The 22,300-nt window shown below is 47.5% G+C and overlaps 1 protein-coding gene across 2 annotated transcripts in view; it reads right to left on the bottom strand.

Moving 5' to 3' along the window:
- Window positions 1–22,300, bottom strand: part of ACTR6 (actin related protein 6) — a 306,657-nt gene that overhangs the window by 265,612 nt on the left and 18,745 nt on the right. For both annotated transcript variants that reach the window (XM_086920320.1, XM_086920322.1), the window contains exon 2: window positions 7,511–7,628. In XM_086920320.1, coding sequence (XP_086776446.1) covers window positions 7,511–7,628 — 118 coding nt within the window. The remainder of the gene's footprint in view (window positions 1–7,510; window positions 7,629–22,300) is intronic.

Below are 22,300 nucleotides of genomic sequence, written 5' to 3'. Positions count from 1 at the left end.
ATTTGTTTAATATAAGTTATTTATGTATGACTGTTGATTTTTTAGAATTAATTAGTGCATATGATTTTGCACTGAGTCTTTTTAATATGAATATGTACATTTAGAAATAAACTCAACCTTGTACTTTTTAATTAGTTGTTGTACTTTTTAATTATTCGTTGTGCTTTACATACGGTTTTTTTCCCTAGTTGTAATATCAATTGTTTAACTTTTCACACACTTTAAATACTTGTGGCATAAGTAAATTTTACGCACTGGGCCAGGCACTAGCTACCAATGCAAACATACTGGTATGAGGTATTTTGCTATGGTTGTGAGGTGATTTCGACCAATCACACCCAGACCATATCGATGCATTGCTAGCCTATATTAAGCAAAGGCGAAGAAACAGGCACATTGCTCAGTCTCATTCTATTGTAACTTGAAACGAGATGACACGTCATGGTTCAAAGATCAAGATCCACTTTCCAACATTGTAAATTGACTTCAAGACACCACATACTCTACCAAAATTGAAGATGCATATTGTAAAGTGATTCCCATTTTCTCATGATCAAAACACCATTGGATACCATTGATTAACTATCTTCATATGGATATTCCAACAGATAGATCAGGCATTTCATTCTAGACTGGACTCATGCCTTAAATGGTCATACTATTGGCGACCAAGTAGGATTTGCTCTGTAGACATTGCATCACTACCTTTGTGTGATAGAATGCAGTACTAAAAGGAAAACCGTTATATACCAGTGTTCCCAAAGTATTTCTGTATTTCTTATGATGTAAGGTTGTAGGTCAGCTGGCCCATTGGAATATTGGTTCCACATCATTGGTCTGTGTTTCCCATTTTGATCACAGCCTCAAATTCTAGAGAGGTCACTCTCTCATTATTCTGCGGTTGATAAAATTAAGCAACATTACGTTGGAAAATAATAAACATCGGTTATTTCAGCGCTAAGATATCTCAGGAAGTAAATGAGTGCTTTACAAAATACATGTTAGGCTAGGTAAATTGACGATCCTGAAGACATAATGGCAAAACTGAAAAAAATAAAAGACAGTAAGTATCCAAAAAAGTGATGGATGGAATGGTCGAATTTTTCTCAGCCAGTGGTCAGTACTCAGGCTGCTTTTTGGTGTGGACCGAGATGCTGTCCGGAGTAATTTACTGGTGGCTGAGTTTAATGTAAGCATTCCATCACTTCCTTTTTTGTATAATTTAGTGTGTCGCTTTAAGTGGGACAGGTTGACCCAGACGTGGGTCCCATGCACATTGTCAATGGAACCAAGCTATACCTGGCTAATGACCCATAACTAGGGTGAAAATGGTCCTGGGTTACTTGTGATCTGGCTCTGGGAGGACCCTGCCTGGCAGTTCGGGTTGGACTGCTCCCATTGGAGAAGGATCAAAACTGATTTGCATGTTGCTGAGGTGGCATGGTGTGCAAAATAATGATGGACTGGCATGCGGCCCGAGTAACTACCAGTGACAGATTAATTCAAGCATTCCCTCCATCACATTTTTGTATAGTTTAAAATGGCCAAGTGAAGCTCCATGCGTAGGCTGAGCCCACAGGTGACTTATGAATATGGACCAAAGGAACCTTCACCATAACTCTCCCTCACAACTATCAAATACTTTGAGGATGATGGGCCTAGCACCTAGCTGGGTCGAACCTTGACACGAAGTAATTAATGCAGGCGGTGCGAGAGGGCGATACTTATTCATTCTTCTGTTGTTCACAAGCTAGAAAGTTCCAGGAGTCAAGTGGCATCTTTAAAGATGTGGCAAACAGCACTTGGCCCTGAGGCCAAACACTGACCAGGTATTCCGGCAATAAAACATGATTACTTATTAGATAAATCTACATGCAGTAGATGATCAGAATTATTTACGTAGAAATAACTATGAAAATCAGAGTCTTTTGTGTGCACCACTGCTGCTTAAAAGAATGCTTGGCCCCTGTCCGGGTACTTGCATGAGGCTGTGCTGGCTGTGCTTTCCCGTCTGTGGCCCCTCATGCCTGCTCGCTCTCGGTTTGACCACAGATTGGTGACTCACTGCGCCAAACTAATCCCAGAGCTGTCTCAGCTCCTTGTTTGGGCCTGATTTGGTGTTGTCTCTCTCGGAAAGAGACAATGTGTAGTGTGCTCCCATTGTCCCTTTTTGACTATTCAAACACATCTGGACCAGACGGACTGATCGGAGCCCAGGGACGCAAGAAGAACTGGCCAAACCTGAGCGCAGCAAACACTTCAAGGAGCTGACTGGGACAACCCCCGCCCGATTCACTGAGACTCTGGAGCTATGGTACTGGTGCAAGGGAGGCCCAAGATCTGAAGGTAGACCGAGAGGGAAGGAGACCCTGAGGCGCCCGGCCTGACGCCAAAATGGCATCCGGCCCTCGCATTTTCTGGTATGGCGCGAGGCCACCCCAGAGGCACTCTGAAGGGGGAAAGTAGTAATAGCAGGGCCCCAGGAAGGGTCTTAGCAATCCTTGAAAAGGACCCGGATGTGGGGACCCACAGGGGTTTTCACTTCTTGCCTGACCTTAAGATGGCACCAGCAGATACTTTCCCCACGAGGAGCTCCGAACTTGGAGTCTGTCCCTTCCTCACATCTCCTCCCACCATCTTTGGCCCAGTGGCCAGCTGGAGAATGTAGCGGAAGGCTCTCCCCAGTAACACCAGGACCGATGTCTCTCCTGATCTTACTTCCCTCCTCCCCCTTCTCCCTACCACCTACCCCTCTCCGCTCTACTCTTCTCCTCTTTCCAACTATTGACCTTTGCCTTCACCCGTCCTTGCTCATAGTCCCCACCCTGGTTATCCACAGGACTTTCTTCTGTGAACTTTCCCTCGTCAGTTGAGACCCAGCTATTTGTCTGATGCCCGATGGAGCTACCTTGTTTAGATATAGGGGGGACGGGTTGAGGATTCCCTCCTTGGACGTCACCTACCCAGTCGATCCTTGGACAGACTTCATTCCATCTCTACTGCCGAGCCTTTCCCTCATCCCCCCTCTTCACCTTTACCCCTTCCCCCTCCGCTCTCCTTGTCTCACCTTACTTTCCTCTCTCAATGTGTTGCTTATTTTTGATGTATTGTGTAATTGTGATGATTTTCTGTAACATTGTGTAACCTAATGTAAAGCGCTCTGATATCTACGGGTCTAGCCAGCGCAATAGATGTAAAATCATTGGTCTTCGTCCTGATCTTGATCAGCACTCATCGACCCTGTCCTGCTCACCCACCTTGACATTTACTCTGAGAACTTTCCCTCGACAGATGGGACCTAGCCATTTTTACTGATGCCCGGTGAAGCTACCTCACAAGCTAAAGGGGAGATGGGCTATGGATTCCCTCATTGACCGTCACCTACCCAGCCAGTCTTTGGGCAAACTCTCCTGCGTCTCTCCTGACCTTATCTCCCTCCTCACCCTTCTCCTATTCTGATAGAGCTTCACCCCAACTCCCTCCTACCCAGCCCCTGTGTGACCAATTAAACTCTTACTTTCTGGATAAGATTGCAACTATCAAGGCTAATATCCCCCCCCCCCTCTTCTATTTTTGTTGATCCTTCCCCCCCTACTGTCCAGTGCCATCTTACCTCAATTCCCCCCCTTACTGAGGAAGTATTCTTAGAGATACTTCCTAAGGTCAAATCCGGCTCTCCGGCAGACATCTGTCCGGCACGAATCCTACAACAGATTTACTCTGCTTGCCCCCAGCCCCCAATTACTTTCCTTAATAGTTCCCTTACCCAAGGAGTTGTGATCCCCGCACTTAAATCAGCCACAATAGTGCCCATTTTGAAGAAGTCCAGCGCTGACCCGTCCACCCCAGCCAACTACCGCCCCATTTCCCTACTGCCCTACTTGGGCAAGGTGCTTGAGCGCCATGCCACCTCGGTACTCAGCGCCCACGTAGAAGCAAATGGTGGCTTGGCATCTCGTCAGGCCGGCTTCCGCCCCAGGCACTCCACCGAATCCGTCGTGGTGTCGGTCCTGGACAACCTCAGGGAGGGCATGGACCACAACAAACATCAGGCTCTGGTGCTCCTCGACCTCACCGCCGCTTTTGACACGGTGGACCATACCATCTTGCTTTCACGTGTCAGAGCGGAGGGAATCGAGGGCTCAGCCCTGGTCTGGATATCGTCCTTCCTGAGGGACCGCACCCAGGCGGTCCGGTTGGGGGATTTCACGACTACCCCACTTCAAGTCACTTGTGGTGTTCCCCAGGGCTCCTCACTTTCTTCCTTATTGTTCAATCTTTACATCTTTCCTTTAACCTTTGCACTTCAGCAGCTGGAGGTCACCGTATATAATTATGCGGACGACCTCCAGCTCATCTTCAGCCTCTCCTCTTCTCCCCTCTCTGTCTCTAATTTCCAGTCTACTATGATTTTCATCAGGGACTGGATGAACCACAACCATCTCAAGTTGAACCCGGACAAAACCGAGTTGGTTCTCACAGGTGGTTCTTCCAGTCCCTGGAACTCTCTTTTCTGGCCCTCTTCTTTTGGTCATTCCCCCACTCCTTCCTCCACAGTTAAAACCCTGGGCGTCAAAATGAACAACCAACTCACTTTACACTCACAAATCAGTTCTGTTGTTTCTTCCTGCTTCCTCACTCTCCGTACCATTCGCACTGTTTCCCGTTTTTTTTCCCCCCTGGCACTCAAACTGATCATGTCCGCTCTGGTGATTTCGCGGCTGGATTACGCCAATGCCCTGTACAACGGCATCCCAGCGTACAGCCTGCGGAAGCTCCAGATGGTTCAGAACCAAGCGGCACGATTGGTGTACGGTCTCCCGCGCCTTCATCATTCAACACCCCTCCTTAAGAGGCTTCATTGGCTTCCTATCAAGGAACGTTCCCTTTTCAAAACCGGCTGCATGGTTTTTCAGGCTCGCCAGGGCTCTGCCCCCGCTTTCATTTCTTCCCTGATTAACGAATATGTCCCTGCCAGAGAGCTTCGTTCATCGTCCAGATCCCTTCTGCAAATCCCACGCTTCAAACGTAAAAAGTGGGGAGGGGCCAACTTTTCAACTCTGGCTCCTACCTTTTGGAACTCCCTCCCCGACCACTTACGATCTGCTTCACATTATTCCTCCTTCCGCAAAGACCTTAAAACCTTTTTGTTTAAACAGGCCTTTTCCGTGTAATTTGTCCCTGTTACTTCTCTGCGCCAGGCTTCCACGCCCCTGATTTGCTGGACCTGTCTCAATAGCGTCAAGAAACCGTAGGGTGAACGCTGCGCTTTACAAATGTTTTAAATTCAAATTCAATTCTCCCTACCCCCTACCCCTCTCCGCTCTACTCTTCTCCTCTTTCCAGCTATTGACCTTTGCCCTCACCCGTCCTTGCTCATAGTCCCTACCCTGTTTAACCACTGGAAGTTCTTCTGTGAACTTTCCCTCGTCAGTTAAGACCTAGCTACTTGTCTGATGCCCGATTGAGCTACATGGTTTAGCTATAGGGGAGACGGGCTGTGGATTCCCGCCTCAGACGTCACCTACCCAGTCGGTCTTTGGACAGACTTCCTTTCGTCTCTCTCCTGCCATCCTTTCCCTCGTCCTCCCTCTTCACACTTCGCCCTCACCCCGCTCTACTTGTCTCACCTTTTTTCCTCTCTCAATGTGTTGCTCATTTTTGATATAACATTGTGCAACATAATGTAAATCGCACTGATACCTACGGGTCTAGCCAGCGCTATATATGTAATGATTGTATCCATGCATATCTGCTATTCTTGTTCATTGTCTCTGTGCTTGTGTCTTACTATGCTTGGGTAGAACATGTAACTTGCGATTCAATTGATCCTCATGTAAAGCACTCTGATATCCTTCAGGATCTGCTCCGCGCTATATAAAACTTTATAAATAAATAATGAGGAATCGTGATGGGACAACATAATTACAAAAAATGGTGATAGGGTCCATCCTCAGACAGTTTCTTAACTGTATGGTGAACTTAAATAATAGACTCTTTTTACTACTGGGGGCACTTATTTGAATGAGTAAGATTTAATTTACAAAATGCTGTCTAGGAAGCCAGTGTCAACAACCTGCATGAGAGCTTTATGCATTTGTTTCCACAATCCAGTTGGTCCATGAAAACTAAAGTCTCCCTCAATTACTCACATAAAATCTATCTAAACTCTTATGATGCTCAGATGCGGTCTGCTTCCTTCTTACAACCATCTCCACATTGGTGCGTTTCACCCTAATAGCATGCATCTACGCATGCAAATAAACTACTGGCAGGCACTAAACGGCATTCCCTTGCTCTCTGGGCTATGCAAGTGATTGAATAACCAATAGCCTGTCTGCAAAGACATACTGTTTCAGAGCCCACTGGCCGGCACAGCTCTTAAGAAAGCATAGCTTCCTTAAAGATTAAGTACCTCAGATAGGGCAACAGTTTTGCTAATCTAGCTTGATGAATGTCAGTCTATTTGTAACTTTTGTTCCTACAGCTCTTCAATGGATATTTTTTTTTCCTGCGGTCTAGAAGTGGAAATAGTGACCTGGGTAAATAGAAGAAATTAAACAAAAACTTCGCCCATACCTATTCCTAGATAAAGAGAAACACTTGCATTTACATACAGTTGCATCACTAGGAGCATCTCTAAGTTACTTGAATTTAACACCTTTATACTTTGGATACTTTTGGCCCAGGACACCAAGACATCCACATGTTTCTTGGTTTCCATGATGAAGGAGGGTAGTATTATAAAACTACAACTGGAGTCTAACAAATAGAAGCCCACACACATTACATTTGTGAACTATATGTGTTACTTTCCTTTGAGCTTCAGTTATCCGCATCACAGGACTTTGCCAACAATGTACAGCATGAAATAAAAGGTTTTGTCTTATTCAAAGTTAGCTTACTGCAGAGCTGTCAATAGCCCTGCCCAATGTTCCATATTATATTAAATTACCATGATTTTGTGATCTCAACCAATCCGACCTACAATGCAGATTCCTGCAACCTATGTAACTGTCGCCAAGAAAATCTGCTTGAGCTGGCCATTTTGGAACAAGGAACTAAAAAGCCACTGAAAACGGCATTAAGGACTGGTCTACTTTAACATACGGGTAAGGAGAGTCCGGGCTGGAGGGCGCTCTTTTCGCGTTCTCGCTCCTAAGCTCTGGAACACTCCTCCTGTGAGCATCAGAAGTATTGAAAACTACAGACTATTCCGTAAAGCCATTAAAATGTATCTCTTCACTGCATACCCTATTGTTGTTTGCTTTTCCGGTGTTGCCCCTATCAGTTTGCAGTTTTTAGTGCCGGGACGCCCCTTTGCTGGGGAAGCTGCACGCTTTACAAATCCTATAACATAACATAACATAGGCCAAGGGTGGGAGTAATTTCTCAGGTATGTACTCTGCTGTTAGCAAGTTATAATGTATAAACAAGACATTTCAGCGTTAACACAAAGTCCATTACACAGCATACATATTTCTGCTACCAATCATGAAAATTGGATTACCTTTTGGAAAGGAAGAATATAGAAAAGTCCTGAAGGATCTTTTATTTCATCAATCTGGTTTGCTGTAAACGTTTTCAATCGAGCAGTCCTGGATCTGAACTGACAGTTAGGGATTACACTGAAAACAGATTAAACAGAAAATTTGAATTCCAAGCAGAAATACTCAAAACAAGTTAAATAACTTCTACAACTTCATTAAAACCACTCATTAACCATCACTCACCTTTCACCAAAAAATAAACAGAGGAAAAGGAAACTCCTACATCTCCTATATGTATTAAAAAAAATCTCATGCCAAACCTACCATCATGCATTCCAATTCTGATCATGACTTAACATATGACGTCTAGTGTTCCCCCCGCACCCTCATATGAAAGGGCAAATACTCCCCTACTTCCTTCCAGCAATCTTGAAACAAATTTACAACAATCTTAAACCACTCCTATTAGACACACCATTCAATTACTTCAATAATGTTCTTAAACAGCTCATTACAATGGAGATCACTTACAAATCGCAACTTCAGAACTAAAATGAGAGCACTCTTACATAAGTGGCTCATTGGCAAGACCACTTAAAACCTCAAGGAGTAAATAAAGCCTTGAGTTCACAATCAGACAACCTAGACAATACTAAGTCTGCATACTTTCAAAACCACCACCTTACTGCAGTATCACACTAATCTTTTTCACCCAAATCAACAACCTACTATGTCCTTCACATCTTCTCCTCAACAACCTGGCATGATCAGATGACGACATTGCCACACTTATCGCCTCAAAAATCACCACACTGACTACTGTACTGGCTGCTCCACTTCACTCCTTAACTATACCTTCAAACTTGTCACCACACTCCAAAACTGAACTAATTCCAATAATCACAGCTCCCAACCCCTCCTGCGCACCTTCAGCCATTACACCGTTTAACTACTTGCAGCCGCAACTAGGGCTCTTGCGTCTCACCTTGCATTTTAACTATAACCTGACAAAAGGCATAAAACCTGCCTGCTTCAAATCTGCAGTGGTTCTGCCTCATTTAAAGGAACCTATACTGCTGATCTCTCTAACAATAGTCCAGTATCTCAACGCTCTTTTCTCTTTACGATAGTGAAGCATCTAGTTTTCAATCACCTCCAATGATCTTCTCAATCCCCTTCTACAAGGTTTTTGTTTCCTGCACTTCACAGGAACAGCATTTTCACATTTACCCAATTTAATCGCCACTGCACATCACAATAAATGTTTCTCAATAGTCATATTCTTTAATTTATCGGTAGCATTCAAAACTAATGACGATCCAACCTTACTCTTCTCACTACACTCACTAGGTATCACTGGCCTAGCACACAAATAGCTTATCTCTTACCTCTCAATTCACTCACTCTTGGATGTCTGGGCTCAAGAACAACCACCACCACCACCACTTCACAACCAGTGGGTTCCCCACAAGGCTCTGAGCAAGGCTCCCTCCTTTTCCCTCTCTACGTCTCTGCTCTTTAATATAGCTGCTCATTTAGGGATGACAGCCAAATCTTCTCCTTTTCGACTCCAACTGCAGTTATGCCTTACAGATTGCCTCAAAGTCATCTATATGACACTGGATAACACAATGGTCATTCATGCTAAACACCTCCAAAACTAAAGTCTTATACTTTCTTTCTTCAACATCACCTGCTTCTCTGTCTAATACTATCAACTTTTCACTTGACTGGCTGAAATTTGCATCTCAGCCATAAATCTCAGAGTTGTACACAGCCCATCAACACAAATGGAGTGATTTATTACTAAAACAACCATCGCAGTACACATTTAATTACTAAATATATGGAATATCTACTCGTATTATTTTCTACGCAGCCAAAAACATTGGCTTTAGGCAATTTATGTGCAGTGAGCATACTATTTTAGTGATTATTGGTACTGTTGTAAGTAGTCACAATACCACTGTAATGTTAATTATATTTACTAAACAAATCAAATACTTTGAAAAGTCCAGGTGAGTGATTTTAATGGCGTTCTTCGATGCAGAGTTTCTGGATCAACTTTCTCTCCCAGTGATCCTGCATTTTGACTTTTCTTGGTAGAACAGAAGTGTCTACAGTATCTCCTCTGGTGGTTTGGACATATTGCCCCAGTACAATTAAGTTAACATTTCTCTATTTAAATAAGGTCTATAATTTGTTTTGTTTTTCTCTCTTCTCGATCTATATGAGAAATAAACCTGTCACATCAGGTTTTAAAAATGTTTTTCTGGGGGCGTGGCCTAGCTTCGGAGCAAGATGGCCGTGTAAATCTTCGGCTCCGTCGTAACCTCTTCCCCGGCATACATCCTGCCGCTTATCCTGATCTCTAAGGCTTGATTCGCAGTGCGGAGGACAAGCGGAGCTTGTCCGTGCTTTCCCGGGCTTCGAAGATGCTTCCTAACCCGAGAACCGCCGACAAATTGGGCCTGCATACACCCCTGAGGCCGGGAGCTAGAGTGACTCTTCGAGCCGGCGCTGGGTGTGCGGAGGAGGCGCCCACCATGGACTGGAAGTCGCCGATCCGCGGATCGCACAGAGGTGAGAGAGCACAGCAGCATTTGACCGTGACGTGCCCCAGTGGCGGGTGAGGTTCACACCGCAACTCTTCTCAACCTCCCCAGCCTGGGTGCTTAAATATCGGTGGCCCAACAAGAGCCTCACCGGGCCACACCTAAGAACCACCTATTGGTGAGTGCTCCGTCAGAACCCTTGCGGCATTGCAAGCAATCAACCCGTGGGGCTCCCACAGTGGCCACAGGTGCAGCGAGCAGATTGAGTTGGGAATGGGCATACACAGCAGCCCATTGTACGTAGACTGCGGGGGGAAGGAGCAGGTATCTGCAGCCGCCTAGGCGATGGTAGACTGTAAAACCGTGGAGCGAGACTGTAGCGGTGGCCTGGCCCGCAACTGAAGCACTACTGACAAGCGGTCATGGGCCATAAGCGCTACTGGTCCTGCATGTTTTAGATCAGCCTCATTCCACCGCCCTGCCTGCTTTGAGGGTGTACATAGGTGAAGGGAGCTGCGTGGTGCTAAAGGAAAGCTGAGTAGTGCGCTGGATGCGGTCATGGCCTCCTAATTTGTGTCTGTTCATTACTGCAGTCGCGGCATCGCTGCTGCTCTTTGAGATTACGGTCAAGCCCAAAATATCTCCCAACAAGTGGAGGATTTTTAGAAAGGAAAGGGTGCACCACCATCAATGCGCGCTCCGGCGGCCACACAGAGAGTGACCTGCTATCTGTCTCATCACTTCTCATCGGCTGGGAGCGTTGGAGGCGGCTACTGAACAGGACACAGTCTGTGGGCCTTGAATGATGGCAGGAAGAGGCGACTCGGAGAGGACCTCAGCCAGGGGTCCCAAAACAGCTAAACCAGTCCAATCCAATAAGCTCGATCGCTACACCCTACCCAAGGGTTCACCAAACGACCTACGCAACGCATCTAAGACTGCATAAAACCTCGAGGGAACCACCCCAGAGCGGACTCTACAGGATGTCATGGCGGCCATCACTGGAGTCAAAGATTCCCTAGAACTCAAAATGGACACCATTTCCATAGATGTTAACCTAATCCGCATCTACCTCATGAAAATGAGCGAAAAAGTCAAGAGTTTGGACATCAAGACCACCAGCCTAACGGACGATGTATCCCAACTTCAGAAAGAGGTGCAGGACCTCAAATCCTTCCGTGAAATGACCGAGCACAAGCTGGATGATTACTAAGGCCGCATAAGGCGAAATAACATTTGCATCTTGGTGTGCCTGAAAAAGCATAGGGGCCGGCTCCAGACCTCTTTGTGGAGGACCTCATACTTAATCACCTTTGACCCGAAGGCCTAGGGAACTTCTTCACCATTGAGAGGGTGCACAGAGTTCCGGGGGGGGCGGGCCAAGCCTGGGGCACCCCCGCGCCCATTGATAGCACGAGTCCTTAATTTCCGGGACAGAGATGCAATCCTCCAACATGCTCGAACTGTGACCCCCCTTCGATATGAAAATGCAGATCTCCCATTCTTTCCTGACTTTTCCCAACTGGTCTAAAGACAACGCCAAACTTTTTTGACCATCAAGAAGAGACTCAGGTACGCAATGATGTTCCCGGCCTGTCTCCGCGTCGAAGCGAAGGGGCGAGCTTGGTTCTTTGAAAATCCCGCAGTGGCTTCAGACTGGCTTGACAGCCGAGCAGATAACAGAATCAGAGATAGGGAAGGCGATCCGGACTCGTAGGGCCGGGTATGAGATCAGGGGGATGTGTTCGATCGTGCTATGGGGTGTGGGGGGCCCTGGATTTAGGGTCAGTGTACTATGCAATACTAATGCCTGGGATGTTACCATGTTAGAGACTCAAAACGTACATAATTGGCATGGATAGGTGATATTTCCCCCTTTTTTATTGACCTTCAGTTAACTTACCGGGGCGACAGGCACTCTGCATGTTCGGACTGGGTAGTTCTAAGCCTGGAGGGCAGGGTAGCAGGGTGGGGGATGTTGGGAGTTGGGGGGTGGGGGCGGAGTAAAGGAGATGTATGTTTGGTTAGTGTTTTGTACACAGAGTTGATTTCTTGATCACCATCAAAGAGAAAAGCAGAGCTAAAGCGACTCCACAAGAGAAACAACGATGAGCATTAAACAAGAGTCAGGGGTCAGAGTTCTCAGTTGGAACGTAAACTGTCTGTGGGACACACCCCAGACGTAATCCTTCTACAGGAGACACACCTAGTCAGTAATACATGTATGGCCTTGCATAGAGGAGGGTATAGGCTGGTAGCATACGTAGGATTCACGACTAGGTCACGAGGAGTTGGAATATTAATCAAGAACTCATTCCCCTTCATAATACAGGCCACTTGGGCAGACATACGAAGTAGATATATTGGGGTCTCGGGCCAATGGGAAGGAAAGACAGCTACGTTTGTATCAATTTATGTCCCGCCAGGCCTACAAACGAACAGATTCAAAGACATAGGCACGATTTTCCTCTCATTTCCAATAGGCCTCCTGAAAATGGGAGGAGACTTCAATGCAGTAATGTCTGGGGAAGTAGACGGATATTCACAGCGTGACATTAGGCCCGCTCAGAGATGGCTGCAAAATTTCTCGGAATCAATAGGGCTTGTAGATGGGTGGCGGGCACATAACCCAGGAAGGACGCATTACACCCATGTATCAGGCGCACACTGTTGTCTTTCCTGAATTGACTACATCCTTGTCCCGGCGGTACAGGCACATACTTTCCGTGAGGTCCGTCACCTGGGAAGGGGCATATCAGATCACTCCCCAGTATGGCTGAAAGTAGTGCTAGACCATGCGAGCATTGGAAGAGTAGCCCCATCAATCCATAGTATTTGAAAGATCCAACCACTCGGAGAAGCATTGCCAAGGCCACTGATAATTACTTTGAAGACAACTAGGGCAAGGTTGATTCCGCCCAGACCCTGTGGGAGGCCTACAAAACAGTCATCCAGGGAGAAACGCTCTCCCTGAAAAAGAAAGAAAGGCAGGCTGATCTGGAGAAGGAGGAGGTGATGAAGTCAGAAGAATAGTTGGCTTCGGCAGTAACCCCCGACAGACTTCACCTCCTAAAGTTGAGGCAAGACGAGTTTAATAGCATTGCCAGGGATAGAGCCAGGGCACAAAGTAGAGAGGTGCAGCGCAGGATATACAAACATGGGGATAAGGCTGGGAAGCTGATAGCATGGCTAGACAGAAGGGCGTGGGCGTCACGATTAGTGCCTGAGGTGCAGGGAAGCTACTCCAGTCCGATAACGGACCCACAAGGAATATTGGATATGTTTGCAGACTATTACCACACGATGTACAGCACGACCGGCAGATTCACTGAAGAGGAGAACAGTAAGCTACTTAAAGACATAAGGCTACCCGTGCTCTCAGACGAAAACAGGAAATACCTGGAATCCGCACTAACAGACGATGAGGTGGCACAGGCAATTAGGGGAGTGAACACAGGGAAGGCAACAGGGCCCAACGGTATCCCCATTGAAATATATGAATTGAGACCAAACAAACCTGCCCCCTATATCCGCTCTATGTTGAGGGAAAGTAGAGATAAGGGAATGCTCCCTTATCCCTTATCCAGCGCGTGGCCAATATAGTTACCATACATAAAGAAAGCAGACCCAGACCAATCTCACTACTGAGCGTGGAGCCCAAAGTCCTTGCGAAATTGCTGGCAACATGTCTGATCAAAGTTATCAGCACCCTAGTTTATCCTGACCAATCGGGCTTTATGCCTCATCTTAATACTGCCCTTAACCTGCGCCGACTCCATGGAGCGCTCAGGAGGGCTCCCAGCCCCCTAAGAAAAAAAAATGTAGCCGTCATTTTCTTATTTCTATCCAAGACACTAAAAGAACTGGAGTCACAACCCTCTAAGTAGGCAGACTGTCTCAGGCTCAGTGGGACATTATTAATCAAGACGATGCCCAGTTCTGCAGCTGGATACACCAACGTCTGTCTGATGCCTTCACGACTGTGCAGCGTGGAGGTGTTGCCCGCCCTCCTCTCAGAGTACGTAGACAGCCTCATAACTGAAGGGACATTAATAACCAAGCCGAGGCCTACGATGGCAGCTGGGCAAACCAGTAGCCCTTTGGGCTGCGACCCACGCCAACAATATGCAAATAGAACAATTGATAGACAGAATGCAGAACAATGTCATACATTCACCCCAGTACAGAGAGCCGGGCCTAAAGCCATCATTTTTTTGCTCACCATGCCATTCCAGTGTGGACCCAGCCATATGCAAATCAGTCTTGACCCTGCACCCAATGGGAATAGTCCAGCCCGAACTGCCAGGCCAGGTCCTCCCTGGACTGGAAACAAGCATCCTAGGACCTGTTTTGGGGTTTCACTCCTCATCAGCCAGGAAGCTTGAGTCCAGTGGCATGGAGAGCATGGGACCCACGTCTAGGCATACCCGTCCCACTAGGGGGTGACAAATGCAAAAAGAGCAGTTGATGGACAGAATGCAGAACAATGTCATTTATTCATCCCAGTACAGAGATCTGGAGCTAATTCCATCGTTTTTTTTGCTCAACATGCCATTCCATGTAAATGTTTTGATTTGTTCTGCATAGCAAAAGAATGATGGATTTAACCCAGATCTCCTGACTGGGGGTGAATGTTTTGATTTGTTCTGCATTGCGTCCATCAATTCTGTGTCTTTTGCTTCCTCGCCCTATGTGTGACGGGTATGCCCAGACGTGGGTACGGGCTCACTGTGCCACTGGATTCAAGCTATCCTGGCTGATGAGGGGTGAAACCCTGAAACCTTTCCTAGGAAGCTGGTTTCTGGTCCAGGGAGGATCTCAGGCTCACTGTGCCACTGGATTCAAGCTATCATGGCTGATGAGGGGTGAAACCCCGAAACCGGCCCTAGGATGCTTGTTTCTGGTCCAGGGAGGCTCTCAATTCTATAGATATCGAAGAGCCGTAGACCATAGACATATTGATTCCTCTTTTTTTATATAAAAAAATGAAAAGAGGAGTCAAGCGTCTTGTTGTTTTGAGTTGATGCATGTATTTACGTTTTTACTTATCACTGCACGTTCCTTTCACTTAACTGTGAGCAGTAGATCTTGACATACACTCAAAAATGTTTCAATAAAATGCAGTTAATAAATTAATTGCATTTTAAAGCCGTGCAGTGGCTTGCTTCTATACTTGCTCTAGTGTACTATGTATTGTTTGGTCTTCGAACTGACTAAGACCTTATGTGTATAAACACTTTCGAGAAAATAATGGCCTAAGTGAACCACTGTTGTTTACAAAACACTTTCTTAAAGTGGCATTTCTAAAATCATAATGTTAAATCCAACTTTACCAGTAAGGAGGATTTATCATTCCATTCCAAACAAATGAAACATAAAAATCTACTCCTCTTTGGTCAGGAATTACAGCTAAAACATGAATTAAGTAATTCTCAATGCCCGCCTAGAAGAAGAGTAACCCTCACAGTAGTGAAACCCACAATAGGCTGTTTGTCACACCCAGGACATGCAAAACATTAAGGTACATGTCCTACCTTTTACTTACATAGCAACCAGCCCTTAGGATTACTTATGGCCTACCTTAGCGGTGACTTTTATGTAATAAAAAGGAAGTTTAAGTCTTGGCAAGTAGTTTTAACTGCATAGTCAAAGTGGCAGTAAACTGCTCACACAGGCCCTGCAGTGGCAGTCCTGAGACAGGTTTGAAAGGCTACTTCTGTGGGTGGCACAATCAGTGCAGCAGCACACTAGCAGCATTTGACGTACAGGCGCGCTGGGTATATGGTATACCACTTCACGAGGGACTTATCAGTACAACAAATATGTCAATCAGGTAGACCCCAATGTCATCATTGGTGGTTTTCTGCTAACAGAAGGTTTGGGGAGAGGCCATTTGCCTCCTACGCTATGTATTAACATTGGTTACTGTTAACTTTTCAAACACAAGCTGGGGGAAAACAGATTGGCCAGATAATTTTAGCACACAAAATCACGACAGTTGTTTGCACTATACTGCATATGACAGGTGTGTGGTGACAGGAGCCCTATGAGCAAGGAGGCTCAGACGTACATTGCCATGACATAGCTGACTAACCTCATCTCCCTCATTTGAAAATTAGGAGGATGCATACTGCACGCTGAAGGTTCACAACATATTCTTTCATCAAGTGGAGAGGGCACATGTCGCCTTTATCCTACATAGTGGTAAACTAAGCAACAAGATGCTTGAAGCACTAGGAAGGGCAGGTCTTCTCCACAAATTGATGATGCTTATGTCAGGGGTGCCCTAATATGGGTGCGCACAGGGCTTCCCTTTCAACCACATTCTATTATTCAAGCCAAAGATAGCACATATGTTCTGGTAGAAAGGCGGATGGATGGTGACCACATCCTTTTCGGGCAGTACATATGCCCTGAAAATTGACCCAATTGGTTCCCTAAACAAGCTGTAGGGCCAGCAAGCACAATGGGCAGGTATTACTTAGGTCCTGAGTGGAAACTTTAAGTGCACATTGGGCACTAGACTAGATAGATCCTATTCACCTCTTCCTCAGACTTCCATGACACACAAAGCAAACAGCCTATGGGCCGGCTAATACACTGATCTATAATAGACATATGGACGGAATGTAACCCTAGTGTCAATATTCATTTAACTCGGTCCCTCACGACCTATATATTCATCTAAACCAAATAGTATATTCTATGACACCCTGCTCAGTCAGAACTTGTGCAGAATACCTGGGTAGACCAATTTCTGAGTCCACAACTTGGTAATTGTTGGGTTTAGCTGAGGCAGCGTCACCACCCCACACCTCATCGGACCCTGGCACCTACAACCTGGTGTGTTAGAGAACTCAGCGTTCCATGCCACACTTAGTGATCAGAATCACTAAACTTCTCCAGAGACACCCACAGTACAGCTTCTTCATTGGCATTGAGTGGGATGCATTTAAGGGCGTAGTCAGGGCAGGGTAAATGCATCCATGCTGTGGTGTGTTCTCGAAAAACCACTAACAGGAAACTCCGAGAAACTGAAGACTCCCTGCTCCACCTAGAGGAGGAGGAGGAGGCAGCGACTTTGCACCACATCAGCAGAGATTTACTTAAAGCAGAGCGCACCAGGCACTCTGCACTACTTGAATGGCTCCATCACCTTGATTACACTGCATACACCACTAAAATGCATGCAGAGGGGTACAAGGTGTGTAGACTACTGCCAAAGCTAATTAAGCGGTAGCAAACACCCACACCTATATCATCTCTACAAATGATGCCAATTACAGTCATCCACATACAACAAATTCACAAAGCTTTCTACTAATACTACTTTGTACTATATAGTGATGTTAACCGTGCCCAGGATGATGTGGAGGCATTCCTTTGTGATGTGACGCTGCCACCGGTCTCTCCAGAGTAGAAGGAAGAAATGGATGCCCTCATTACTGACCATGAAGTTGAAGATGCGTTTAGTACAAATAGCTAGTACTTATGGATTCTTATTGGAATTTTACCAAATTATGTTGACCCATTAATATCTACGCCGGCTGCACTACATGACTAAGCTACAGTAGAAGGAAAGCTGCTCCCCTGTCACAGAAGCTTTACTAGTTTACATACACAAACCGGATCGCTAACCTCTACTCATACAGGCCGCTGGCAATTTATAACTAAGGTTATAAAACCCTTAGTAAGATTATTGCAGGACAGATGCTGCAGGTGCTCCCAGACCAAATACACCCTGGGTTTTTCCAGGCAGGAAAACCTCATAACATCCTCAGACTATATAGACTGAAAGAAAGGGCACTCCGGTCTTGCACTAATTCAGCTTTCTTGGTGCATGACTTTGAGAAAGAGTTCTGTACACTTGGCTAGTATTACCAATTTAAAGTTCTAGCCAACTTTGCCTTTGGAAGACATATACTTAAACTAACTAAACTACTCTATACTGATCTCACAGCCAGAATCTGGGTTGGGACCCTTTACTGTCCACAGAGGGATTCAGCAAGATTGTCCATTATCCCCTTTACTATTCACTATTGCTGTGGAACCCTTAGCTATCAACCTACGCCAAGATCAGCTACACTGGAGGATTACCTAAAAATGACAGACTGCATGCTGTATTGCTTTATGCTGATGACATGCTGCTATACCTCAGAGATGCACAAGCAGAATATACAGGATAGTATATATTATTCAAGACTTTCGAGGACTGATGGGTCTCCATGTAAGTGGACTCAATTCCAGTATATATTTCCCATCTGCCCAAATGCCCCAGCAGAGCAGACAGATTTGGGTGGAGGACAGTTTACTTGGGATGGCAGATCATTCAGATACTTAGGGGTAAGAATCTACCACTGTTTACATGATCTGCTGGCGGGTAATCATAACAGAGTAAAGTCAGCACTGAGAGCCCAGATTGCCTTCTGGCAGACTCTGCTGCTCACAACTAACTATAAGCCTCATTGCAGTATAAAACATGATCATGCCCTCTAGCTCCTGTACTATTTCACAAACCTCCCTCTATCCCTTCCGAGGTAATTCGTCTGGGATTTGAACATGGTGTTGGGGGGATCTTGTGTGGTTTGGAAGCGGTCATAGGGTAGCACTAGTCAAACTAGAACTCCAGTGGATAATGAAGGGCTTTTGGGCTCCAGATTGTTGGCGCTACTAACTGGCAGCTCGGCAGCAGTAGATCAGTCAGAGGCTCTCAGGGCACTCGCTGGACGAGCCTGCGCTTGGCAAGACCCACTGCACCCTGCACACTTGTTCAGTTTAGTTTTTCTGTGAGCCAAACATGGGGTGGGGCAGCATTAGCTGTTGTGGATAGCCTGCAAGTGCTTCTAGAGGTTTACTTTCCAAAAAACATAAGATGCCTTATGCACCTGCCATACCCTCTTCTTGGGTTTGCCTATGCGCCGGGGCTGCCTCGGCGGGTGAGATGCAGCACTGGGATTTATGACCCTGGGAGATGTATTTCAAGATTTCAGCTTTTCATATTCAACTCGATGATACAGCAGTATAATGTTTATACTGGACAGTTCCTGAAGTACAGAACTCTGATCAACACTTTGTACTGCTTGGAGCACCATCACAGAGAAACCACATGTCCACATTTACTATTGACATCAGCTTATACAATCTAGATAAATATGGCCCTGGAAGAGCACATACAGACATCATTGCAAGGACTGTGTGAGGACTGGGGGTTGGACAAAGCATTTCATAACACGAAATAGGAAAGGGTACTTGTGTATCTCTGCACAATGTCTCACATAACAACTAGGTTAAACAATATTCAAATCAACAACTTGTACAGAGCTTTACTCACCTAATAAAATTATCAGAATGTTTCCTGATGCCCAGGTTTCTTCTCCTCGCTTCAGTTCAGTGCCTGCATGCTTTCTACACATGCTGTGTAGTTGCCCCACTCTAACGAATTAGTGGCCCAAAATTACTGCCACACTCATGTCTATCACTTACTATCTCAAGCTTGAGACCTAGGAGGCCTGTGGGCTAGGCTTTTTCAAACGCACTGGAAAAAACACATTTGTTGCCCACTTTATAGATCTGGCCTTCCTAATAGTGAAGCAAACCTTAACATTGAAATAGAGGGGGCGTGGACAAGGCGGCCATCATGGCACCTGCTTGAAGAGTGAGCTCCACCACGAACCAACCTGAACAGCTGTCATCCGGATCACCAGCGGCTGCCGTTTACTCCCCTGCGGCCCTCCCGAGAGGACCATTTGGAAGCTTCCGCAGTTCTGGGCAGCTATATCACCTCACCCCTACCAGGTCAAGAGGCTGGGCCTACACTGTGGTGATAAACCTCTCCTGAGGTGAGTGGATCGTTGACACGCGGGGACTTGACCCGCAGCGCCCTGGAGGGGTGTGGAGCGATGCTTCCCCCCCAAACTCCAGTTGGGCTAAGAGGCCCCCCCAGGCGATGACACTGTGCAGCACTCCTGACAGCCTCCACCGCAGCGACTGGACATTCCCAGCCGCCTGACCTGCTATGCCGTATACCCGGACCAGGCCCTCCTCCCATTCCAGCCCTCCTGTCTCTAACCGCGACCTATGGAGCCCCTAACTCTAGAGGGGCCGGGGGACTGGCGCTGCACCTGAGGGTGAGTCAGAGGTACTGCAGCCTGGCATGGCCCGGTGAAGAGAGTGGCCGCCTGCAGGCTGCGGGCACGCCAGGGGCTGTGGCGGGTACCGCAGAGGGGCCCCTCCCTCTTGCACCTTGGGGCACCTCGCGGGCGCAGCGGGTAACGATCTTGTTTCACAGGTTGGTGCAGGGATCGGCTTCTGGACCCCCCGTAAAGTGGCAGACTGAGGGAGACTTGCTAAACTGCTCAGCTGGTCCTCGCTGGAGGGGGCGAGAGACGGATGCCTAGGGACCAGGTGCGCACCCCCTGGCATAAGAGTGGGAGTGACATGGCGGTTGGAGGTCACCACACTGCAGGCCCAACTGGTGGCACCCCTTACACGACTTGCCGGTGTAACCCCCTCCCCCCCCAGCTGAAGACAGAAGGATGATCCGGTAGTTGGTTGCTGGCCCTCCCCCCATGCACCTTGCATGGCCTTCGCTGCACAGACCGGTGCAGTCTGCCTGGCTGCACTGGCTCCTCTGAGAGAGCAAGCTGATGGTGCTTAGTTGTGGTCTGCCTGTAGGGGTTGGCACATCTGAGCCCCACGAGGGGGAGGGACCCTGAGACGAGAATTGGACAAGGCTGGGCGGACTGCCCCCCCCCCAGTCCCCCTCTGCTCCAGACCCATTTGCCCCTCCTGCCCTCCATCAAGGGCCCAGCAGCAGGGACCCCAGAGAACCGGGGGAGCAGCGGGGACCCAACCTTCATTGAACAGCGGGCTTCTCTCTGACTGGACTTATGAACCACCCCGCACCGAGACTATTGGAGTTGACTCACTGCACGGTTCAGTGTAGAACCCCTGTGGGGTGAGAGGGGGGGGATCCCGCCTCACTCCTTCTCTCCCCCTGATGCACAAAGCACAAAGCTGCTACTTCTCCCCGGGACCGCAGGAAGGAGTCCCCCCGGATTCAGGTTTGTGGGGCCTTGGGATGGGTACTGCGGAGTCCCGGTTGCGCCCCTGCCATGGGGAAGGTTAAGGTCTTGTGCACTGCATCAGCGCAGATGCCAATAGACCAATACACCACCAGCTCCGGCGGTACCGGATTGGGCCCGCAGGGCCCCTCAGACGCTGTCAAGCCTTGGGCCACAGCCACCGACCTCTCAGCCATTCTTTAAGCAATCCAGGTGTCCCAAGCAGCATTGGAAGTCAGAGCCTGTTAGGTTAAAATGGACGTTGCACTGCTCCGTCAAGATCTCCGCAAATCCATTGTCAGGATTACAGAGACGGAGTCACAGATATTCACGGTCGACGAGGACGTCTCAACCCTAAAGTCCCAGGTCTCAACACTCCTGGCCCGCACATCAGAACTACACACTCGGGCAGAAGATGCAGAAAACCACTCACGGCACAACAATGTCTGTATCGTAGGGGTCTCTGAATCTGTGGGGGGTTCGGCCCCTCAACAAATGGCGGACCTCATAGAAGCATGGCTCAAGTCCTGGATGCCTGAGGGACGCCTATCCTCCTGGTTTGCAGTTGAGAGGGCCCACTGCTCCCTGGCACTCAACGACCGATTTTCGTCCGCATCTTGTATTTCCGTGATTGGGACGCAGTCCTTGGCAAAGCACGCACCCGACCAGACCTCCAATATAGTGGTGCTAAAGTCTTAGTAGTCCCAGCCTACACCAGGGAAGTCCAGCAAAGCAGACAATCCTTTCAAGACGCTAAGCAAAAACTGAGGATACATGGGCCTGTAGCACCGCCTCCTATTCCCAGCCAGACTCAGAGTCATTTATTTGAACAAAACCATCTTCTTTGACACACCGAGGAAGCTTGGCAATGGCTAACGGAGGAGAAGCCTTTGCGGGAATGCTCTCAGCCCTCCATTGACAATCAAGATCCGGCTGTCGACCCTGTTGCCCACACCCAGCCCTGACTACGGGGACAACGCCAACACTCCTGGAGACAACAAAGGGGGACTCACTCTGCCTCACCACTGGGATCCCCCTCGACACTGCCTGACCCGGAGGGGCCTCAACTAGAGATCCAGCAGCAAGCAAAAAGGGCACCCCTGGGGCAATCGTGCACCCTCTGTCCCCCTCCTTAAAGGACTCTCCGGTTCCTCAGCCGGACTCAGACCTCTCCTGCAGTCCTGTACTCTGC

Source organism: Lissotriton vulgaris, chromosome 5 (assembly GCF_964263255.1).
Source record: "Lissotriton vulgaris chromosome 5, aLisVul1.2, whole genome shotgun sequence".
In the NCBI taxonomy this organism is placed as follows: Eukaryota; Metazoa; Chordata; class Amphibia; order Caudata; family Salamandridae; genus Lissotriton; species Lissotriton vulgaris.
Note: the sequence above shows the minus strand (reverse complement) of the source record. Positions and strands in the feature narration are given on the sequence as shown.